Source organism: Ranitomeya variabilis, chromosome 5 (genome assembly GCF_051348905.1).
Source record: "Ranitomeya variabilis isolate aRanVar5 chromosome 5, aRanVar5.hap1, whole genome shotgun sequence".
NCBI lineage: Eukaryota > Metazoa > Chordata > Amphibia > Anura > Dendrobatidae > Ranitomeya > Ranitomeya variabilis.
The window spans coordinates 169,546,138-169,571,900 of NC_135236.1; the positions used below are offsets into that span (position 1 = coordinate 169,546,138).

The 25,763-nt window shown below is 45.6% G+C and overlaps 1 protein-coding gene across 6 annotated transcripts in view; it reads left to right on the forward strand.

Moving 5' to 3' along the window:
* Nucleotides 1-25,763, forward strand: part of POLG (DNA polymerase gamma, catalytic subunit) — a 150,512-nt gene that overhangs the window by 43,172 nt on the left and 81,577 nt on the right. For 4 of the 6 annotated variants that reach the window (XM_077263486.1, XM_077263485.1, XM_077263482.1 and 1 more), the window contains 3 exons: nt 8,861-9,007; nt 10,404-10,483; nt 22,695-22,772. In XM_077263486.1, coding sequence (XP_077119601.1) covers nt 8,861-9,007; nt 10,404-10,483; nt 22,695-22,772 — 305 coding nt within the window. The remainder of the gene's footprint in view (nt 1-8,860; nt 9,008-10,403; nt 10,484-22,694; nt 22,773-25,763) is intronic. The other 2 variants (XM_077263488.1, XM_077263483.1) reach the window with 1 other exon arrangement.

Consider the following 25,763-nt stretch of genomic DNA (forward strand, 5'->3'; position numbering starts at 1 on the left):
GTAACAGTAATAGCCAAGCGAAAAGAGAGTAATCGGCATCCGAAGTGCGATATAAAAAATGTAGCTTTATTTCATCCTTCATAATGTATCCTTCATTGAAATAAGACGTGCATCCACCATATGACACATTTCAGTCGATTAAGGGCCATACCAGCATGAAACGCATTATATGGTGAATGCACGTCGTCTTTGTTTGTAGAGATACATTACTTTTTTTATTTACTTTTTTTCTCTGTTTGAAAAATGTTGTTTTATGATCATGTTACATATGTGAAAACATATTCAATCTGATAGAAATCTCACGTAATAGTACAAAAGTTGTGCATAGGATGGCATTCATTTTAATAACAGATTTTTCATAGTTAAAGTGACCCTGTCAGCAGGATTATGCACAGTAACCTACAGACAGGGTCAGGTCGGCGCCATTATACCGATTACAATGATACCTTGGGTGATGAAATCCGTCTTGTGGTTGTTGTTTAATCTTTATTTTCAGTTTTGAGTTAATTATATGCTCCTGCTCCGGGGCGGTCTGTGGGGGGTGGTCTGTGGGGGGTCTTCATGTGGTGCTCTAATTCACTATTCATCAGTATGGCAGTATTTTACATAATGAATATTATATCGCTGGCGGCGGAGCCTACGCTGCAGCATGATCACATATGTAATGTGCAGTTCATTCTTTTATTTGTTTATTTGATTATATTCATAAATTCATAAAAAAATTAAATAATTTAGGAAATGGCGCCCTTCCTGCTTGCGCAGTAGCTGCTACTGGCGATCCAGTGGCTGCTACTGCGCAGGTGTCGGCAGCGCCAACTTGCTAGAGAGAAAAAAAATCCTCCTCCAAGATGGTGCTGCCGACACCTGCGCAGTAGCAGCCACTGGATCACCGATAGCTGCTACTGTGCCGCTGCGCTGGTGCCATTTACAAACTGATTTTTTTTTTTAGGAATTTATGGAAACAATCAAAGAAAAGAATGAACTGCACATTACATATGTGATCATGGTGCAGGTCAGAGGTATAGCTAGGGTTTTGGTTCAGGGGGAAGGGCCGAAGCTTCTGAGTGGGCCCCTTACCAGGTAACCTTGGTTACAGCTGGGTGACGCGCCCTAATAGTGGAGGAGAACCTCAGCAGATGACCTCGCTATTACTGAAAATAATCTCTATATAAAGACTAATATTAATATTACCGCCATATGGTCAGTGGTAGATACCAGCCCTACAGAACATATAAGAGATCACAGCACAGTTACAGATAATGTCTTACCGCTGATGTTCTTTATGATGGAGTCGTCATTTTTCACATCTTTTCCATCTGTCCCAGACCGACATGACAACTTCTTCCAGCCACAAGTCAGCTGCAGAGAAAACTACAAAGACATGTTTCACGCCTCACATTCCAGCCATCACCATCTATTCCCAACCTGCACAAACTCCTCATCCTGCTGATACCCCAATACTGAGCCGCTGCTGCCATATGTGTCCCTATTACTGCCCCTGATACTCCAATACTGAGCCGCTGCTGCCGTATGTGTCCCTATTACTGTCCCTGATACCCCAATACTGAGCTGCTGCCGTATGTGTCCCTATTACTGCTTCTGATACCCCAATACTGAGCCGCTGCTGCCGTATGTGTCCCTATTACTGCCCCTGATACCCCAATACTGAGCCGCTGCTGCCGTATGTGTCCCTATTACTGCCCGTTACCACAATACTGAGCCGCTGCTGCCGTATGTGTCCCTATTACTGCCCCTGATACCCCAATACTGAGCCGCTGCTGCCGTATGTGTCCCTATTACTGCACCTGATACCCCAATACTGAGCCCCTGCTGGCGTATGTGACCCTATTACTGCACCTGATACCCCAATACTGAGCCGCTGCTGCCGTATGTGTCACTATTACTGCCCCTGATACCCCAATACTGAGCCACTGCTGCCGTATGTGTCCCTATTACTGCACCTGATACCCCAATACTGAGCCGCTGCTGCCATGTGTCCCTATTAATGCACCTGATATCCCAATACTGAGCCGCTGCTGCCGTATGTGTCCCTATTACTGCACCTGATACCCCAATACTGAGCCGCTGCTGCCGTATGTGTCCCTATTACTGCACCTGATACCCCAATACTGAGCCGCTGCTGCCATGTGTCCCTATTAATGCACCTGATATCCCGATACTGAGCCGCTGCTGCCGTATGTGTCCCTATTACTGCACCTGATACCCCAATACTGAGCCGCTGCTGCCGTATGTGTCCCTATTACTGCACCTGTTACCCCAATACTGAGCCGCTGCTTCCGTATGTGTCCCTATTACTGCCCCTGATACCCCAATACTGAGCCGCTGCTGCCATGTGTCCCTATTAATGCACCTGATATCCCGATACTGAGCCGCTGCTGCCGTATGTGTCCCTATTACTGCACCTGATACCCCAATACTGAGCCACTGCTGCCGTATGTGTCCCTATTACTGCACCTGATACCCCAATACTGAGCCGCTGCTGCCATGTGTCCCTATTAATGCACCTGATATCCCAATACTGAGCCGCTGCTGCCGTATGTGTCCCTATTACTGCACCTGATACCCCAATACTGAGCCGCTGCTGCCGTATGTGTCCCTATTACTGCACCTGATACCCCAATACTGAGCCGCTGCTGCCATGTGTCCCTATTAATGCACCTGATATCCCGATACTGAGCCGCTGCTGCCGTATGTGTCCCTATTACTGCACCTGATACCCCAATACTGAGCCACTGCTGCCGTATGTGTCCCTATTACTGCACCTGATACCCCAATACTGAGCCGCTGCTGCCATGTGTCCCTATTAATGCACCTGATATCCTGATACTGAGCCGCTGCTGCCGTATGTGTCCCTATTACTGCACCTGATACCCCAATACTGAGCCACTGCTGCCGTATGTGTCCCTATTACTGTGAGCCCTCGCGGGCAGGGTCCTCACTCCTCCTGTACCAGTTATGACTTGTATTGTTCAAGATTATTGTACTTGTTTTTATTATGTATACCCCTCCTCACTTGTAAAGCGCCATGGAATAAATGGCGCTATAACAATAAATAATAATAATAATAATAATATTACTGCTTCTGATACCCCAATACTGAGCCGCTGCTGCCGTATGTGTCCCTATTACTGCCCCTGATATCCCGATACTGAGCCGCTGCTGCCGTATTTGTCCCTATTACTGCACCTGCTGTGTGGTTCTCTGTGCCCTCTAAATTCTAAAGCAACCCTCTATAATATAGTAATGCCAGGTGCAAGTGCCCTAGAAAACAGTGCCCATATTTTGCCCCCTAGAAAGTAATATTGCCCTGTGTGCCCCTTTGATAGTCACTGTAACCTGAGTTCCCCTATAACAATAAGTGCCTACTTAACATTGAATAATATCCCGAGTCTCCCCCCTTACAGCTCCTCTATACATAGTATGATGCTCTCTTATACACAGTATAATGCCCCCTCACTGTATAGTACCACCCACACAGTGTACTGGCCCCTTAGTAGCACCCAAACTGTTTGATGGCTCCAACACTGTAAGATGACCCCCTCTCTGTAATCTCAACAATGTATGATGGCCCCCTAGATAGCCTTCATATAGTATAATTCACCAGATAGTCCTCAATATAGTATAATGCACCCCCCATAGGACTCCATATAGTATAATGCCCTCCCCATAGGCCTACTCTATATTGTATAATGCACCCCCATAGGCAGACTCTATAGCATAATGCAGCCACCATAGGCAGACTATAGTATAAGGTAGACCCCATAGGCAGACCCTGTAGTATAAGGCAGCACCCTATAGACCAGTGATTTTCAACCTTTTTTGAGCCGCGGCACACTTTTTATACTTAAAAAATCCCGGGGCACACCACCAACCAAAATGGCACAAAATGACACTAAAACAGTACATATTCTACATATAGTTAATAATATAGATTCTAAATGTATTTATACTCACTCAGTGTGAAACCTGGGCCTGTTTCGATAAACACAAAAGGGATATCCTGGCAGGAATGGTGGAAAGACACACACGAAGCTCTTCCTCAACAGTTCTCAGTCTCTCCCTGTTTTTAGTTTTTATTGCAGTCAAGCTTGAGAAGCCCAGCTCACATAGATATGTGGTCGAAAATGGGAGCAATGTCAAAATAGCTTTGTTGGCCAGAATGGGGAACTCCTTGGCAACAGATAACCAAAAACTGTCCAAAGGAAGATCAGCAAACTTTAGCTTTAAACCGCGATCTTGCTTCAGTTCAATGAGTTCCTCTTGCTCCTTTAAAGTCATGTCCTTTCCAGCAACGGATAATGAGCTGTATGGGTCCCTAACCCAGTCAAGGTATTCTGTGAAGGTTGAAGAGAAATAAAACGATAACTTCTCCTCAAGAGTTTTCAAATGTCTGCCAATCACCTCGCACATTGCAGCAGTGTTGTCATCATGCAGTTTCTCGGTGAGCGGGAACATCTGAAGGTTGCCACCCTGCACATGTTGCTGCCAGAGCTGCAACTTTAAACGGAATCCATTCATTTTATCAGTGCTTGTAAGCAGGTTTTCATTTCGGCCTTGCATCCGTGTGTTTAGTTCATTCAGATATTGAAATATATCAGCCAGGTATGCCAGCTTTGCACACCACTCATCACTTGCAAGCAGCTTTGAATAATCGGACCTCTCGTTTGTCAGAAATATTTTAAGTTCCTCTCGCAACTCATACACACGGGCCAGCACTTTGCCGCGTGACAGCCACCTGACCCCTCCGTGTGGAGCAATAAGATTTAATGTTCCGCTCCCATTTCTGTACACAAAGACGCAAATAAGCGACATCTCAAAGGTCGCGTCTTCCCAAAGTTCACTATGCGCACAACATCACCCAACACGGGAGCTAGATCTGCTGGTAAGGTCTTTGCAACGAGGGCCTCACGGTGCAAGGAACAGTGGGTAACAAGAACATCTGGGTTTCTTTCTTTAACCCTACTTACAAAGCCTTTGATGCGGCCGACCATGGCTGCGGCTCCATCAGTGCAGACACCTGTGCAGTTTTCCCATGTAAGCACACTTTTATCAAGATATTCCGATGTGACCTGGAATATTACCTCTCCTGTTGATTTTTCTGGCAGTGCCTTGCAAAATAGGAAGTTCTCTCTAATGGCTTCTCCATCCACAAAACGCACATTGGCCAACAGCTGACATGCCACTGATATCCGTCGACTCATCAAGTTGCAAGGCAAATTTCTTACTGATCCGCACCTTTTCCAAAACAACTTTCAATATCCGCAGACGTGTCATCAATCCGTCTGGCAATTGTGTTATCAGAGAGAGGCACTTTAGCTATCTCTTTGGCTGCGTCAGGGCCAAGCATCTCATTTACAATAGCTTTACAAGCTGGCAGTATTAATGTTTCTGCCACAGTGTGTGACTTTTTTGATTTAGCTATGAGTTCAGCAACAATGTAGCTAGCTTTGAGGGCTCTCTCATTTACCTTTGTGCTTTTTCTCAAAAAAGTTGCCCCTTTCTCATTGTTTGTACGTAAGCGTACAAAATACTCCATCGGCTTGTTTTGAACGGAAGGGTGTTTCGTTTGGAGATGGCGTTTAAGCTTGCTTGGCACCATGGCGCTATTGGATAGCTTCTCACCACACACCAAGCACAGTGGTGTTGGTGCTGTCGCATCCCCAGTGAAAGTAAATCCAAATGAAAGATAGCTTTCACTGTATTGCCTTGAGCTCACCGTCTTGTCTTTTTTCTTTTGTCGACCTCTCATACTAGGGCCTTCATCTGGGTTAGAATTGTGTTCAGGGTCCTGTTCGGCATTTGCCTTTTCCATTCTCAAATACTTCTCCATCACTGCTGAGATAGTGTGCGCAGCCACACACTAAAATAGAAGAGTATTACATTATCTGCCACACTTAAAGGACCTCTGCCAGGTACTAAAAGTACCAGCTCATATGCTGAGTATTCTGCCAACAGTTCATATACTCAGGCAAAAGCTCATATAGTCAGCAACAGCTGATTAACTGTTAATGAGCTGTTGCTGACTTAATGATTATACACAGCATTATTGGCGGGCATTACCTTGGCGTCTCTCCGCTCTCAGGATGACGCGCCGGCCTCGGTGACGTCATTAAATCGCGTGAGCGTTCAAAGCTCGCGCATGTGTTATTCCATGACTGTGCATTGCTGCGCATTGCTGGGGAACAAAACAAAGGGGGCACCATAGTTTGGGGAACTTTCCCCGCGGCACACCCGACCATGTGTCGCGGCACACTAGTGTGCCGCGGAACACTGGTTGAAAATCACTGCTGTAGATAAGCCCCCAATGTATCTTGAAAGATGAGAAAAGAGGTTAGATTATACTCACCCAGGGGCGGTCCCGCTGCGGTCCGGTCCGATGGGTGTCGTGGTCCGGTCCGGGGCCTCCCATCTTTTTACGATGACGTCCTCTTATGGTCTTCACGCTGCGGCGCAGGCGTACTTTGTCTGCCTTGTTGAGAGCAGAGCAAAGTACTGCAGTGCGCAGGTTCTGGGCTTCTCTGACCTTTCCCGGCGCCTGCGCACTGCAGTACTTTGCTCTGCCCTCAACAAGGAAGATAAAGTACGCCTGCGCCGGAGCTACGGCGTGAAGACAAGAAGAGGACAACATCATAAAAAGATGGGAGGCCCCGGACCGGACTGCGACACCCATCGGACCCGACCGCACCAGACTTGCCCTGGGTGAGTATAATCTAACCTCTTTTTCTCATCTTTCAGGATACATTGGGGGCTTATCTACAGCATTCCAGAATGCTGTAGATAAGCCCCTGATGCTGGTGGGCTTAGCTCATCTTCAATTTTGGGAGTGACAGGTTCCCTTTAATTCAAAACTGAAAATAAAGATTAAACAACCACAAGACAGATTTCACCAACCAAGCTATCATTGTAATCAATATAACGGTGCCGGCCTGACACTGTCTGTAGGTTACTGTGCACAATCCTGCTGGCAGGTTCCCTTTAAAACCCATCCTCCATACAAAAACCATACCACCCTCACCCATCTGAATAGGAGGACAAAGGGGAAAAAAGAAAACAGTAATATATTAACTTTCCTTTCATGAGACCCATTTAGTAGTTGAGTTTCTTTCTGCACTGGTTATCTTAATAAACAATTTTAACCAATCAGATGCTAGTGGAGACGTAGACATCCATGTACAGGTCACTACTAATCTCACCAGATATGAACTTCTATAAACTGATTCTGTTTAGTTATTTGATGTCCCTAAGACTGTAAAGGGTCTTAAAAGACCACCTCGTATATCATATAATATGTAATTTATTTTTCAGGTAGGAAGGAGGAATATACAACCTGTGAATCATATTAAATGATGTGCTTTACTTTATGGGAAATTGCCCTATATTCCTTACAAACGTTTCCAATTTTCCTGAGACTTAAGCCTTTTTCCCAGATATAATTTTTTGGGACAACTTTCAATAGCGAAGTTACATGATTTTCAAACTGTGAAATAAAGCTGTAAACCTTCCTATCACCCCTCGGATGGTAGCTACTCATGCAGCCGGATAACTGCAGGGTGAGCTGTGTGTACCTCTGGTAATCATTGTGGGAGCAGGCACAGGTACTAATGGAGTATTATGGGGCCGCCTCTGGGATCTCCAGATATTCCAGATATTAGCAGAATAGGGGTCTTGCGACCCCCCTATATGGTACTCTAGCAAGAATTGTGGAGCTATCTCCATTGTTGTTTTATGGAAGTAGTAAAAGACTTAGACATTTCAGCAACAAACATAAACTACGAGAAAGAAAGCCTCATGTATGGCCTTTTCTGTTTTTCTGGATTGAAAATGATGGAAAAGGAGTTGCCCAATAGATTGGAGTATTTCAGTATAGATGATATACTGTATATTGATAGTAATATGCCTTTAAGTTTTGTTGTACCTCACTGGGATTTCATAGAATCATAGACTGTTACAGTGGGAAGGGACCTCCAGGATCATCATGTCCATCCCCCTGCTCAATACAGCGCAGGATTCACTAAACCATCTCAGACAGATCACTGTCCAGCCTCTGAAGACTTCCATTGAAGGAGAACTCACCACCTCTCGCGGCAGCCTGTTCCACTCATTGATCACCATCATTGTGAAAAAGTTTTTTCTAATATCTAATCTGTATCTCCTCCCTTTCAGCTTCATTCCATTGCTTCTCGTGTTTCCATGTTTAAATGAGATTAAGAATGATCCATCTACACTGTGACATTCCTTCAGATATTTGTAGACAGCTATTGAGTCTCCTCTTAGTCTTCTTTTTTGCAAAATAAACATAATTTAGGACATACTTTGCTGTCTCCTTACCATCCTGGTAGCTCTTGTCTGAACTTGATCCAGTTTTGCAATGTCTTCTTTAAAATGTGGTGCCCAGAACCGGACACAGTATTCCTGATGTGACCTGACCATGTAGTAGAGGGAGATAATTACTTTGTGATCTAAACTCTATTCTTCATAATACTTCCCAGAACTGTGTTGGCCTTTTCTTTGCTGCTGCATCACACTGTTGACTCATGTGCAGTCTGTGATCTATTAGTATACCCAAGTCTTTTTCACACGTGCTGTTGCTTAGTTCTATTCCCCCCATTCTGTAGATGTAATTTTCTTGCCCAGATATAGAATCTTGCATTTCTCCTTGTTGAATACCATTCTATTAGTCACTGCCCATAACTATTTTATTCAATCTGGCAGCATGGTCCGTGGATCAAAAAAGGTTGTGCAACCCTAGACATTCTGTGTAAGTCCCATTATGTTTGAATACTTTTAAATAAATGACACTTTTTTTATAGCATTTCTGTGTGTTTTTTTGTATTTACAGATAAACTCATGGGAGTGGGTGAATGTTAGCAGCATTAACAATCTGGCTGATGTCCATGCTCTCTATGTTGGAGGTCCTCCTTTAGAAAAGGAAGCACGAGACCTGTTTGTGAAAGGAAGTATGGCCGATATCCGAACTCAGTTCCAGGTGAGAATACTATAATTCACAATGCTTGATTAACCAAGGTAGTGATTCGTTATGAATAATATCATAGTAATATGTGACAGAATTGAGTTGTCCACTTGTTTTACTTTTTAGCGATTTCCTACTTCCATATTAGAGGGAAAGCAGGGTGGAAAGTAATACATTAGAAGTGTAACAGCTTTACATTGTCTATATGCATGCTCTATAGACCAGTCCTTACCAACAAATCTATTTAAAGATAATTTGTCATCAGGTTTTTGCTATGAAATCTGAGAGCAGCATAATGTAGTGGCAGGAACCCTATTTCCATATGTGTCACTTACTCGGTAGTGTGTCATTGTTTCAATAAAATCAGTGTTTTATCAGCAGGAGATTATCACTACAGGACTAATTGTCTTGTGGCATGTAGTCCTCAGCAATCAGAGATCTACTAGATCTGCAGCAGAGAAAACAGTGATTTTTTTTTCAGAATGACAGAACAGCATGCAGACTAGTGAGTGATACATCACTAGAATCGGGGTCCCTGCCCCTACATTATGCTGCTCTCAGATGGAATAGCAAAAACTTGGTGACAGATTGCCTTTAATGGCTTACAAACCATAGAATACAGCAGCACCCTGTAAGCGCTAAGTTGAACGCAAATATTGAACATATGAAACTTGGACTGTATTACTGTCATGTACAATACACTTACAAAATGAAGGCACTCGGTGGATGAATTTGCCAATTCATGAGAGCCCACCAGCCGCGACAAGGCGTATCTTTTTTTGGTGGGGCTCTAAACCTAATATTTATCTAACATAGGATCCAGCACTAATTATAAAGAGCCTTAGTCTGATGGGAGATGGAGTGGTCAGCCAAATATGGAGGCAGTCGCCAACTCCAATGATATGCCACATAAACGTTTGTTTTTGTAGTTCCCCTAGTTCTGATTATGTTAGCACAACATATTACGTGTGGATATTGTAGATCTTTGAAACTCCAGAGCAAAATCTCTTTCTCAAGTTTTCTGTCTAGAATATTTTTTTAAGTAATTCACTATTGAAAATAACTAATAATCTGGCATGCTAGCGACCACCCTACCAAATAATCAGACATTCCAATCTAATGCATGTATGTATAGATCCACTCATCAATATGTCTACTGGATAAAGTTGTTCTGGTACCTGTGGTTCTCCTGCTGTGCTGCCTCCTTGTGGTGACTTCTGAAGGTGCACAGGGGGTTTACACCTGGCAGTACTGTCTCCATATGCTTCAGTGCTGCTGGATCTGGTGAGGGTATGTTCTGTGCTCTACATATATAACATTTATTTTTCGACTGTACGTTTATTACAAGTAATGCCATTTAAACTATCATTAGAGTGATTAGCTTTTATTTTCATCTTTTCTGTTTCTGAAGGATCTCATTCTATATTGTGCCCTTGATGTGAAAGCCACGTTTGAGGTGTTTCAAGAGACCTTTCCACTCTTCATAGAAAGGTAACAAAATGTGTATGTCAGACGACCCTGCATATAAGACACAAATACAATAATCAAGGCTCTGCTACATCAGTTTAGGGCTCTGCGTTCTACGTATGTGCCAGGAAATCCCTGTTGAGTTCCCTTGACCAGACCTGTGTTATAGAAGTGTTCCTTTTAAACTATATTGAAAAGTGTACAGTGCTGCAATTGTTTTTTTTATAACCGGATCCTGCATTAGAAACCGTAGACCAAGGGCGTCAATGGCCGATGTATACAGGTACTGCATATAGACATGCAGGGTCTGGCGGCACTGTTGTGTATGTGGTGATTTGAGTTGCGTCGTATGACCTTGTTTAGTACACCAACATCGCAAAACCAAAAAAATCCATTCAGTTCTTCTACATCAGAGTGTAGGATAAAAACTGCTGCATAGTTATATACATCCCGGTCTAAATTCACATACAGTTTGTAGAAAATATATTAAAGATGTATACGTTGGCCTTCTCACTGGTGGCACTACATGTACATTGATGCCATTGTAGAACCAGAAACACATGGGCTACTTGCACATTGAACAAGTCTGTAGGAACCTGTTCACACCACCAGAAAACTTGAAGACACAAAAGAGCACAATGAGGTCAAAAATACTCTGTTGTAATATGAGACTTTTTATGTTTCCTTTAAACTTTCAGTGTGTGTGTAGTTAAGCTGTTGTACACTTTCATTTAATAAAATAATTCGAAAGGAAAAAAAAAAAAAAAAAAAAACTCTGTTGTAAAAAAATCACAGTAATAAGCAAGTGCTAATCAAAAGATGTAAAGAAAACAGGGTTTTTAGTTGATACGTTTTTTTGCAAAAAAATGTATACTAAGCTGCCCCACCAAATCGTGGACTACACTTTGGCTTCATTCAGCCGTCTGTAACGTGGGCACATTTTAGCCTGCCAACCCACGCTAGCAGCATCCTAGATCCTATGATACTGTTACAGGGCCGGACTGGGACTAAAATTCAGCCCTGGCATTTGAAGTTACACAGGCCCACTTGTCACATGGTGACTGTATAATATCTTTGTACACTTGTAGGCAGGGCCGGTTTTAGGCAAAGTGGGGCCCTAGGCAAAGTTTAAAATGGGTCCCCAAATGCTAACATATTGCACATCACACAGAAGCCTTTCTGTTGTATTTACGTGCGCTGAGTTCAGGCCGCTAAACGAGTTTGATCGACAATACTGAAGTTGTTCAACGCTTGTTTCCCGGCCTCTTTCCACCAGCTGAGGAATAATGATGAGACAGAACGATCACTAATAGATCACCATACAGTATCATTTTTTCAGCAGCACATCTACAGTTTACACTGGCAATGTGCTGCTGACAACAAGGCTTTTTGTTCCAGCAAAAACAATCCGAATATGCAGCATTTTACTTGTTTAGTAAAATACACCCCATAGTCCTCCATATATTATAATGTGCTCCATAGTCCTCCATATAGTATAATACACTCCCTATAGTCCTCCATATATTAAAATACACTGCTCAGTCCTCCACATAGTATAATACACTTCTCATAGTCCTCCATATAGCATAATACAATCCTCATAGTCCTCCATATAGCATAATACAATCCTCATAGTGCTCCATATAGTATAATGCACCGCCACAGTCATCCATGTAGTACAATTCACTTCCCATAGTATAATGCACCCCATAGTTCTTCATATAGTATAACATATTCCCCATAGTCCTCGATACAGTATAATGCAGCCCACATATAGTATAATGCAGCCACCCCAGAGTATAATGCAGCCACCCCAGAGTATAATGCAGCCACCCCAGAGTATAATGCAGCCACCCCAGAGTATAATGCAGCCACCCCAGAGTATAATGCAGCCACCCCACAGAGTATAATGCAGCCACCCCAGAGTATGTAACCCCCATAGAATATAATACAGCCCACCTCCCCATAATATATAATGTAGCCCCCCATAGAATATAATGCAGCCCCCCATAGTATATAACGCAGCCTCCCCCATAGAATATAATATACCCCCACAATAGTATATAACACAGCCACATAGTACATAACATGGCCTCCCCCAAAGAATATAATATACTCCCCATAGTATATAGCAAAGCCCGCATATTATATAGCACAAACCGCATAGTATACAGCACAGCCTGCATACTATAGCTCAGCTCGCGTAGTAGATAACACAGCCCACACAGCAGTATTCAGCACAGACCACACAGTAGTATACAGCACAGACCACACAGTAGTATACAGCACAGCCCACGTAGAAGTATACAGCACAGTCCACACAGTAGTATACAGCACAGCCCACAGAGTAATATATACAGCACAGCCCACAAAGTAATATATACAGAACAGCCCACAAAGTAATATATACAGCACAGCCCACAGAGAACTATATACAGCACAGCCCACAGAGAACTATATACAGCACAGCCCACAGAGAACTATATACAGCACAGCCCAGAGTACTATATACAGCACAGCCCAGAGTACTATATAAAGCACAGCCCACAGAGTACTATATACAGCACAGCCCACAGAGTACTATATACAGCACAGCCCACAGAGTACTATATACAGCACAGCCCACAGAGTACTATATACAGCACAGCCCACAGAGAACTATATACAGCACACAGTAGTATACAGCACAGAGCACAGCCCACAGAGAACTATATACAGCCCACAGTAGTATACAGCACAGAGCACAGCCCACAGAGAACTATATACAGCACAGAGCACAGCCCACAGAGAACTATATACAGCCCACAGTAGCATACAGCACAGAGCACAGCCCACAGATAACTATATACAGCCCACAGTAGTATACAGCACAGAGCACAGCCCACAGAGAACTATATACAGCACAGAGCACAGCCCACAGAGAACTATATACAGCCCACAGTAGCATACAGCACAGAGCACAGCCCACAGATAACTATATACAGCCCACAGTAGTATACAGCACAGAGCACAGCCCACAGAGAACTATATACAGCACAGAGCACAGCCCACAGAGAACTATATACAGCCCACAGTAGCATACAGCACAGAGCACAGCCCACAGATAACTATATACAGCCCACAGTAGTATACAGCACAGAGCACAGCCCACAGAGAACTATATACAGCACAGAGCACAGCCCACAGAGAACTATATACAGCCCACAGTAGCATACAGCACAGAGCACAGCCCACAGATAACTATATACAGCCCACAGTAGTATACAGCACAGGGCACAGCCCACAGAGAGCTATATACAGCCCACAGTAGTATACAGCACAGAGCACAGCCCACAGAGAACTATATACAGCCCACAGTAGCATACAGCACAGAGCACAGCCCACAGATAACTATATACAGCCCACAGTAGTATACAGCACAGGGCACAGCCCACAGAGAGCTATATACAGCCCACAGTAGTATACAGCACAGAGCACAGCCCACAGAGAACTATATACAGCCCACAGCAGTATACAGCACAGAGCACAGCCCACAGAGAACTATATACAGCCCACAGCAGTATACAGCACAGAGCACAGCCCACAGAGAACTATATATAGCACAGAGCACACAGTAGTATACAGCACAGAGCACAGCCCACAGAGAGCTATATACAGCCCACAGCAGTATACAGCACAGAGCACAGCCCACAGAGAACTATATATAGCACAGAGCACACAGTAGTATACAGCACAGAGCACAGCCCACAGAGAGCTATATACAGCCCACAGCAGTATACAGCACAGAGCACAGCCCACAGAGAACTATATATAGCACAGAGCACACAGTAGTATACAGCACAGAGCACAGCCCACAGAGAGCTATATACAGCCCACAGCAGTATACAGCACAGAGCACAGCCCACAGAGAACTATATACAGCCCACAGTAGTATACAGCACAGAGCACAGCCCACAGAGAGCTATATACAGCCCACAGTAGTATACAGCACAGAGCACAGCCCACAGAGAACTATATACAGCCCACAGCAGTATACAGCACAGAGCACAGCCCACAGAGAACTATATACAGCCCACAGCAGTATACAGCACAGAGCACAGCCCACAGAGAACTATATATAGCACAGAGCACACAGTAGTATACAGCACAGAGCACAGCCCACAGAGAGCTATATACAGCCCACAGCAGTATACAGCACAGAGCACAGCCCACAGAGAACTATATACAGCCCACAGTAGTATACAGCACAGAGCACAGCCCACAGAGAACTATATACAGCCCACAGTAGTATACAGCACAGAGCACAGCCCACAGAGAACTATATACAGCCCACAGCAGTATACAGCACAGAGCACAGCCCACAGAGAACTATATACAGCCCACAGCAGTATACAGCACAGAGCACAGCCCACAGAGAACTATATATAGCACAGAGCACACAGTAGTATACAGCACAGAGCACAGCCCACAGAGAGCTATATACAGCCCACAGCAGTATACAGCACAGAGCACAGCCCACAGAGAACTATATATAGCACAGAGCACACAATAGTATACAGCACAGAGCACAGCCCACAGAGAGCTATATACAGCCCACAGCAGTATACAGCACAGAGCACAGCCCACAGAGAACTATATATAGCATAGAGCACACAGTAGTATACAGCACAGAGCACAGCCCACAGAGAGCTATATACAGCCCACAGCAGTATACAGCACAGAGCACAGCCCACAGAGAACTATATACAGCCCACATCTCTTCTCTTCCTCCCCTCACCTCCTCCGAGAATGGCCCCACAGTCCAGAAAAAAAAAAAAACTCTCCTCACCTCTCCTCGTGCCCAGCGTTGCTTCCTGGTTCCTGCTCCTGTCTCAGCACTGCAGCTGCAGTCTGCCCGGGACACAGCAGGTGCGCGATGATATGACATCATCGCGCACCCGCAGTGTCAGAGGCAGAGCGGGGAATGATGGGAGAGGAGCGTCTGTAGACGCTCTCTCCTCCATCATTGCATTCAACTGTACCGGCGTCTATACGCCGGTATAGTTGAATGCGACGGCGGGGGCGGCGGATTGAGCGGCCCACCACTGGCACCGGCCCTTCTGGCATTTGCCAGAAGTGCCCTATGGCCAGTCCGGCCCTGTACTGTTATTCCGGGGGGAAAACCCAACAGATGGGCAAGGAAGTTACAGCCATCTGAATAAGCCCTTCATTCGTTTTTCTTAAAGGGAATGCAACAGCATGTATTTGCTATGTGATTTGAGAGCAGCACAATGTAGGGACAGCCTGATTCCAACCATGAATCACTTGCTCAGCAGCTTCTATAGTTCCAATATAATCATTGTTTTATCAGCAGGAGATTATCACTGCAGGACTAGGTGTCATGCCAGTCAGTCCAGGTAATGTGTGTAACCCTGTCTCCATCACTGATTACCAGCTTACTGACAATGGACGGTGTACACAGGAAGCTGCCAATCAGAGGTGTGGGCGGGGTTATGCAGAACTCAGCATTCATAGCACTGTTACATCTATGGCAAAAGAAAATTTTATCAAACCTGCACAAGCAACCCACCAACTAACACAACACTGGAATCCAGATCTCTGCCCTTACATCATGCTACTCTCAGATTATATAGCAAAAAACTGCTGATAGAGTTCCTTTAAAGAGGCACTTTCATGAGATTTTTGTTTTTACTAAACCTGTGTATATACATGTAGTGTTAGTGTGTTACGGTACTCACCTGCTGCTGCCTTCTCCAGGATCCAGCTCCATTCTTCTCCTCTTCTCAGTGACACCACCACTCTTAGGCTATGTTTCCACAGTCAGTAAACGCTGCGGGTTTGACGCTGCGTACATCCGCAGCTTCAAACCCGCAGCTTCAAACCCGCAGCGTCCTGATGTTACAGCATAGTGGAGGGGATTTCATGAAATCCCATCTCCACTATGCGTACAGAGATGCAGGCAGCAGACCTGCGTATCCGGACATGCGGCGCGTCTTTCCAGACCGCAGCATGTCTATTTACTATGCGGGGATCCTCCATCCCCGCGCCGTATATTTACCATAGACTGTCGGTAAAACTGCATCTAATGATTAGTCACATGCGTAATAACTGCAAAAACGCAGCTTACTACGCATGTCTACTAATTTAAATAAGGTCTTACCTGTCCCACCTCCGGAAGTGCGTGTCCACTGCAGTTCTCGCAATAACTTAACTTACCACGGGAACTGCTGTGCACCTGACCGGGGGTTATCTCAGGTCACCCTAGGCTAGTTCTCACGGTCAGCTGACCACGAGTGCTAGAGTGTAGGTGATCGCGGGAGATCTCCGGTGGTCATCTACAAGCTCTGCTATGTCTGGATGTCAGGTATCCAGATGTAGCAGAGCTGGACTCGTCATGGGACACTCGTTATTAAGGACTACGTCGGACTCAGGGAGTATACTGTTGGTTTATTATTTTTCTTTTTTTCTAGGAGACGAGAGCTTCGCTTGGATTACCAGTGTAATAAAGATGGCAAAACTGTGTGGTGTTTTATTTAATTAAAATACTTTTTCTCCTTCGCCTCATTGGGGGACACAGACCGTGGGTGTATGCTGCTGCCACTAGGAGGCGACACTAAGTGATACAAAGAAAGTTAGCTCCTCCCCTGCAGTATACTCCCTCCTGCTGGCTCTCAGTGAACCAGTTCTTGCTTAGTGTCTGTAGGAGGCACTTGGGTCTGATTCAGACCCCAACGGTTTTATTTTATTTTTTACTTTTCTGTAAATTTTTATTTTTTTATTAACTGAGTGAAGGGGGCGACGGATCTTTCAAGGTTCCGATCTCCCCCGAATCATCAACAGGCGAGCACGGCGAGTATACCTCCCCGTACCCTCTCCTGCGACGTGGGAAGCCATGCCTGAGCTCACTTCAGGGGCGACGGTTCCTTTCACGGTCCCGATCTCCCCACACCAGCAGCAGGCGACCACATGGAGTGTCGCCTCCATGTATCCTCTCCTGGAGCCAGGCCTAATGCCGGACAACTGGCCCTGTTCTCCCGGACTGAACTCCGTGGATGTACAGAAGCTCCTGTCTATGGCGCCCGAGCAGCCCCCACTATCCCACCACTGTGAAAGCGGATGGCACAAGGAGGCGGACGGTTCCTCTCCACCTCCCTAACAAACGGATGATGGAGTGAGGTTTATCCCTGTATCCCTGCACCTGCAGCAGAACTGTAAAGTGCGCACGCTTTCCTTGGTGCTGAAACCCAGTCATCGCGGCGGCTCCATGCCTGGACACGCACCGATGGTGAGTGGATCCAGTCCGCGATGGGCCTCTGCAGTCGGATATTCACTTGCTGACAGGCAGCCTCAGCTTCCCTGTGGCCCACCTCCCTGAGGTAACGCTCCAGCCGGCTGCAAAAATTTAGCCCCCGGCTTCGGCCGATGTGTAGGCCGCATCCCGGAAGCCGCGACCGCACTATGGCGTGCTAAGGCGGCTCCGCCCACCTTTTCTGGCGCTTCTTCCCTGGCACGGGAGCGATCGCTTCCCTCGGCAACGCTGGTATTGCTCACGCCGGCTGCAGAAATTTAGGCCCTGACTTGGGCCTATTCACGGAAGTCACGATGCTCCGCCCACATCACATCTGTGGCCCTGCCCCCCAAATTGGCGCCTCTCGCTCTCTGCGAGACTTTACCACCTCTGCAACTCCCAGTGGCCATCTTGGTCCACCCTGCCAGCACACACACATACAGGGGCTATGGTTTTGCATTAAAGGGGCACAACGACTCTGCAACTGAGTAAGGAAGTACTGCATAAAGGTACAGCACATGACCAGTATTCCCTGGTCTTAAAGGCACAGGACCAGTATTCCTGGTCTTAAAGGTACATGACCAGTATTCCCTAGTCTTAAAGGCACATGACCCGTATTCCCTGGTCTTAAAGGCACATGACCAATATTCCCTGATCTTAAAGGCACATGACCAGTATTACCTTTTCTTAGGGGCGCATGACCAATATTTCCTTGTCTTAAAGGGGCATGACCAATATTTTCTGGTCTTAAAGGCGCATGACCAGTATTCCCTGGTCTTAAGGTCACATGACCAGTCCGAAGCCGGTCACCCTAAATGAGCTCAGGAGCCCTCCGCGTATCCCAGAGTACCTAGTTCCCTGAGTGGGCTTCGTCACTGCCGCAACCCATGGATTCTCTGACAAGAGATTGAACCACTCCGTGAACCCTCTGTGGCTCGGAGTGCTCGCAGGACCAATATAGATGTCCCTTTCCTTTATGCGAGCCGTCGGCTAGCAGGAGCCGCAAGTTTTCTAGAAACGTACAGGTGTCTAGAAACGTACACGCGCCTAGAAAACGGAAGTTTCATTTCCTGATCCCTCACCAATGATTTGCTGATAACAAGTCTCTGAATATGGATCGGATATTGCCTTGGTTCTGGACTCACCAGAACTTCAGAAAAGGATGGAATCGCCTATTTATCATTAACCAATCTCTGTAGATTGACGAGCACTTCGGTTCTACTCTAGATCACACAGCGTCCCTCATGAGGAAACTAAACTCCCTCGTAGAGCATTTGCCATTCACCCGGACAGGTAGCGTCCGGATAAGCGATCCACTGGACAGAAACCTCTGCAAGCGCGGTATTCTTTTTTCAGCCAATATGCAAACACGCAGGGTGTCTACGTATACCCACCTAAGACGTGAGATGACATGCTTGGTCTGATTTTTAAGGGCGACAGGTCCTTTTAAAGGGCACCAATCTCCCCACACCATCGATACATGAGCACATGGAGTGTCGCCTCCATGTCTCCTCTTCTACAGCCAGGCCTAACGCCAGACAACCAGCCCTGTCCACCCAGGGACCTTAACTCTGTGGATGTACAGAGGCTCCCTTTTTTGCGTCCAAACACACCCTCTCCATCTCCACTATTTAGCAGATGATGCAAGAAGGCTGACGATCCCTCTCCACTTCCCTGTTAACAGGATGGTGGATCGAGGGTTCATCATTTTATTTCTGCACCGTCAAAAGAGAGCGGCGATAGTAAGAGAAGGGTTTTCCTAACCTTCTGCATGCAGCCACGCATTCTGCCACTAGGCATATTAACCGGGTAGAATCTCCTGTGGTATACCTACCAGTATCCCTACCCGATGGGTCATCAATTAAAAATACAACGTACTGTCAGATAGCAAATCTAGTTTGTTCCGTCTTGCGGCCTCCAGTTCAGCGCTCTACCCTTCCTTAGCTGCCGCAAGTGTTGTTAGAGCAATGGTCTCTTGGTCAGAGACCTTAACTATTTTGATTTCCTATAGACTCAACCAGCAGTGGATCAGTTGTCCAGGACGGTCTAGAGCTAAGGGATCTTGGTTCCAAAATGGGGACCGAAAAGTAAGACCGACCCTGAACCTCAAACTTCTACCAAGCTTGACAAGGTCCCCCTTCTTCGGATGGAGTTCCTCCGCTCAGCCATTACTTCAACGGAAAAAGATGGAGTTTCTGGCATCCACCGACATTCGGGATGCTTACCTTCACATTCCTTTGTTTTCCCCTCTTTAAAAATTCCTTTGCTTTCCCTTTCGCGAACAGCATTTTCAAATCACGACCTTGTCCTTCGGCCTTGCTACCGCACCCAGAGTGTTTGCAGGGGTTATGGCGGTTGTCACGTTCCTCTTGCACCCTAGAGGCGTGGTCGTCCTGCCCTATCTGGTCAACTTTCTAGCCGATCTTCCAGCCCTGCGCTGAGTCGTTTATATCTCTTGCTATACCCTCTCTCTCCTGGGCTGGCAGCTAAACTTAGACAAGTTTTTTTCCTCATTTCCAGCCCAGCAGATATCCTTTTTGGAGGATGATCCTGGAATCTTCCAGAAGGTTGGTGATTCTCCCTTGAGACAAGGCCGTGGCCCTTCAACAGAGAGCTTGCGCACTTGTTCACTCATCCCCTCATTCCATTCGATTTGCTAGGAGGGTTCAGAGGAAAATTGGCGATGACAATGGAAGCGTTTTCCTTCGCTCCTCTCATTTTCTGCAGGTCAAGCAGGATTTCAGAGGGTAGTCTCTGAGCTCCTTCCTCATCCAGGGGAGATCCTTTTTCCCCGTTCAATGGTTATTAGTGACTACCAATGCCAGTCCTCATCTCCTGATCATTGTTCTGGGGATCCGAACGGTACAGCTAGTTCTACGGCAGGTTCACTGCCTTCTGGCGGGTCACCCCATCCGTTTCAATCGGACAATCCCACGTCTGTCCCGTACGTCAATCATCTAGCAGGTACCCACGGTCAGGCGTCATGGCCGAGGTACCTCACATTCTCTGTTGGGCCACAATCTATCATTTGGTGATCTCCGCACTACACATCTCAGGAGTAGAACGCTGGGCGGCGGACGCCATCAGGGTCCCGCCACATATGAGTGGGAACTTCACCCTGAAGTCTTCCATCAGATCTCTCTTCTCTGGAGCACTCCAGATGTAGGTCGGATGGCGTCCAGACTGAATGCCAATGTACTCGGTAAGTTCATGGTTCGGCCTCCAAGTCCAAAAGACATCGCATTGCATGCTCTGGTCCTTCCATGGTACCAGTTTCCTTCACCCCTCTTCCACTACTTACGAGATTTTTTTTCGGAAGCAGGAAGGGCCCCAGTGATCCTGGGTGATCTGCACTGACCATGTCCGGTTTTTTTCGTTTGCGGAACTAGTATTTTTCCGTCTTATTGCAACAAAACTGCAAATATGGACTTCCTCACAGGGAGTCTTCACGTGGTTCTTCCCAGTCGCATACCGTTAGATCTTTGGGACCTTAATGATCCTGGGAGTCTTACAGTAGACTCCCTTTGATCCGAACAGACTTAACTATCAGAGAAGGTCGCCCCTTTTTTCTCTGCGATCTCCTCATCCTGACGAGTCTTCGGAGCTAGCCGCTCTGTTCTTTCAGACCTTTTTCCCTTATTACCATCAAGGCAAGGTTGCCCCCAGGCCATCCCCGTCCCTTGTTACTAATGAGGTATTGTATTCCCACAGTTATGAGGACATCGTTCTTCCCTCATCTCTTTCCACACCAGTCCACATAACGGAATGGGTTCCCCATATTCTGAACGTGTTGAGTACTCTGAGTAGGTACGTCTCGAGGACGGTGCCCTTCCGAAGGTTGGACACTTGATTTGGGCTACCTCACTGTAAGAGGACGGCTTCCTGACGGTTACAGGAAGGGTTTAGCCGTTTCATCGGCCATGTTAGCTTGGTGGATTTGTTACACCATCCAAGAGTCCTTCCGTGTTAGATGTCAGCCTATCTCCCTGTCTAGCGAGGTTTCTTGGATCCTAGGCACCAGGCGTCGGCACAGCACGCTTGCAAGCTTGCGAGGTCGTCCAGTCCACATGCATTCTTGAAGCACTATAATTCCCAGACTTCCACAGATGTGAGTCTGGACAGACGGACTCTGCAGGCCGCGGTATGGACTGAGGGAGATAAACATTGCATTATTCTATATCTATATGTTGATTAATATGCTGATGTATATGGCGGTGGTTTGTTTATATGGAATTCATATGTATACACGTGTCTGATGTCTATTTATGCTTTTATTTATATGTTCGATATTTTAATGTGGGCTGATACTGGATGGTGATTGGCTCCCTGCGTGGTGTCCACACTATTTAATACAGCCCTAGACACCATTTTGTATGCTTGAAAAAGACCGATTGAGCGGTCGAAACGTTGCTGTTTTATCATGGCTGAAATAAAGATTTCTTCTACTGGACTATAACACCCGACTGGAGCGCTGTTCCTCCAATTCTGAGCATACATTTTACCCAGGAGGGTTCCCTGGATTTGGAGCGAGCGCCCTAAGAAGTGAGTGCTGCTAGTCACCTATACATTGTATCTGCAGGCCGCGGTGTCGCACTTGTAAGTAGCGGTTACACAGGGCCTGATCTGATGTTGTCCCCACCCAGGGACTGCTTTGGGATGTCCCACGGTCTGTGTCCCCCAATGAGGTGTAGGAGAAATAGGGATTTTTGTGTACTCACCGTAAAATCCTTTTCTCCGAGCCATTAATTGGACACAGCTCCCACCCTATTATTAGCTTGTGCTTGTTTTATAATTTAACATGCTATACTCTCATATATAATGTGACATGTTATACGCTCATATATTGTTTATTGATCTCCTACTGCTTTTGCACCGAACTGGTTAGCTGAGAGCCAGCAGGAGGGTGTATACTGCAGAGGAGGAGCTAACTTTCTTTGTATCACTTAGTGTCAGCCTCCTAGTGGCAGCAGCATACACCCACGGTCTGTGTCCCCCAATGAATGGCTCGGAGAAAAGGATTTTACGGTGAGTACACAAAAATCCCTATATTCTGCATGTGTGTGTTTTATTAACCCTTTCACAACTATAGGGTTAGTAATGGATAGGTATCTTATTGACGCCTCTCCTTTACTAAGCCGGCTTAATGTCACCTTACAAAGGTGACATTAACCCCCTATTACACCATATGCCACCACTACAGGGCAGTGGGAAGAGAGAGGCTAAGCGCTGGAATTGGCGCATCTTACAGATGCTCCATTTCTGGGGTGGATGGGAGCTGGTGTTTGTAGCTGGGAGGGGGACAATATCCATGGTCCCTCTCTAGGCTATGAATTTGAGCCCGCAGCTGTCTGCGAAGCCTTTTCTGCCTATTAATTATAAGGGGACCCCACGTCCTTTTTTTTGGTTTGGGGTCCCCCTATTTTAGTAGCCAGTAAAGGCTAAGTATGCAGCTGATATTCATAGCCTGGGAAGATCCATGGGTATTAACCCCTTCCCAGGCTATAAACATCGGCCCCCAGCCGCTGGCTTTCCCTCTCTGGCGCAGAAAATTGCGTGGGAGTCCATGCAATTTTTTTTTTAAATTAAACATATTGCATTTAAGGCCGGGGTCCCACTTGTGAGAAACTCGCACGAGTCTCGCACCTTAATACCTGCCACTGCCACCGATACTCGGGACCGGAGCGTTCAGCTGCATAGAAATACATGCAGCCGCACACTCTGGTCCCAAATGCCGGCGGCAGTGCCGGGTATTGAGGCGAGACTCGTCCGAGTTTCTTGCATGTGTGATCCCGGCCTAACTCTTTATGTACCATTTTATTATGTTTATTACTAAACATCAGGCTTGGTACTATCTATTATCTATCTATAGATCTATCTATTATCTATCTATCTATAGATCTATTTATCCATTATCTATATGTGTATGTGTAAACATTATTCTTCAATGAAGTATGTAAAAGAAGAGGTTGGGCAAAAAATTACATCACAATTCTTTTTTTTTTTTTTTTTTTGTATATCTTTATTTAGCTTACAAAAACACACACAAATCCGCATAAAAAAAGCATCAAAAACGCAGGTGACCTGCCAGTGACCTCAGATGCAGATTTTACCTGCGTCAAATCCTGAGCAAATACTTAGCAAAGGCCATTCCTAACCGTGGAAACATACCCTTAAGACTCTCTGGATCACACTGTGCTCTGCGTGGCCCAGAAGTGGCCAGACCCTTTCACGTCTGAGCCTGTTTTCACCTTCCTGACCATGCCAAATTTTACAATTCTGACCACTGTCATTTTATGTGTTAATAACTCTGGAACGCTTCAACGGATCCCACTGAATCTGAGATTGTTTTTGCATGACACATTCTACTTTATGCTAGTTCTAAATTTAGGGAGGTAGTTTTGGCGTTTGTTTATGAAAATATTGAAATATTGGCAAAAAATTTGAAAATTTCGGAATTTTCAAAGTTTCAATTTTTGTATCCTTAAACCTGTAGTAGTCATGCTGTACAAAATAATTAATATATAGCATTTCCCATATATCTACTTTACATCTGCATGATTTTGGAAACCTAATTTTTATTTTTTTGTTAGAAAGTTAGAAGGGTTAAAAGTTTACTAATTTCGAATTTTTCAAACAAAATTTCCAAAAACCATGTTTTTTAGGGAAGATATCACATTTAAAGTAACTTTGAGGAGCCTATATGACAGTAGATACCCAAAAGTGACACCATTGTTAAAACTGTTCCAAAACCACATTCAGGAAGTTTATTAATCCTTCAGGTGCTTCACAGGAACTAAAACAATGTGGAAGGAAAACATGAACATTTTACTTTATCTAACAAAAATGTACAGGATGCTCGTACATAGGTGGTGTAAAGGTGGGGGGGGATGGACATGAAAAAAAAAAAAAGTCCTGGACAAAAGCGACCACAGCTGCCGATCAGTGATGTGCATCTCTGATCAGCGCTCAGTGGCTGCAGGATGCATGCGCTGAGATGGTGTAAAAGAAGAAAAGCTGAGTGATGAAGTACTGGATCAGCGCTCGGCAGCATAAGCGGATAAAGGGGGTAGAGAGGTATTGGAAAGGATTAGAAAAAAACGCAGGGGACAGGAACAGATCAGGAAGGTCTTCTGATCTTCTTTATGCAATCATCAGCTGCAGAAGTGGTGGCAAAGGCTAAAATGGTCTGCGACACCACAAGGGTCAGCAGAACGACAGTGACCACTCCGCACACTTCTGCAACCTAGAATGGGGCAGTGCAGAGCGATCACTGAGAGGTAAGACAGCGCTCCCGCTCACTGATTGTTGCGATCAGCATCATCGTCCAATCTCACCAAATCATTGCTGGGTCTGCTGACGTTGCGGTTTCTTAGCACCAGCCTATGATCAGTGCTATGAAGGCTTCATAGGCTTTCATTGGTCTCATGACTCCATGTATGTTGTTTGCATGCACACAGATAAATGCCGACTAGACTCGCCCCAGTTTTCTTAATTGAAGAGAATTGAGAGACACAAAAAATCTAGTCGGCACCCGACTACAAGTGTGCAGATCACGTGTGGTCATGAGACTTCCCAGACGTGCATCTCACTTTGTCACGTTTTGCCAGTCTGCAGTCACATAGAACGACTGCAGACTTTTCCTCTGCAATACCAGACACGGCCACCGCTAAAACTATGGAGCTGTGACTGGTAAACTATGAACGTGATGCAGCATTTGGTGGGGATGAATAGAGTTAGTTGATTATATCTGAGAAGTCACACTTGCACCCATAGGCCATCAATTTTGCTACTTTAAATATGGACACAACACGGACTACATACTGATGCAATCTGCATGCTGTATGTGGTTCCTGGGTCATCCGTTATACTCTAGAAAAACAGACATGTCTCTGTGAGTTTTGAATAAACACGAACATGTGTACAGCACAGGTTATAATGGGAACGTGGACTGCCCATAAAAAAACAAAAAAACACATACGTGCGTCATGTATGCGTGGATGAGCCCTAACATTGTGC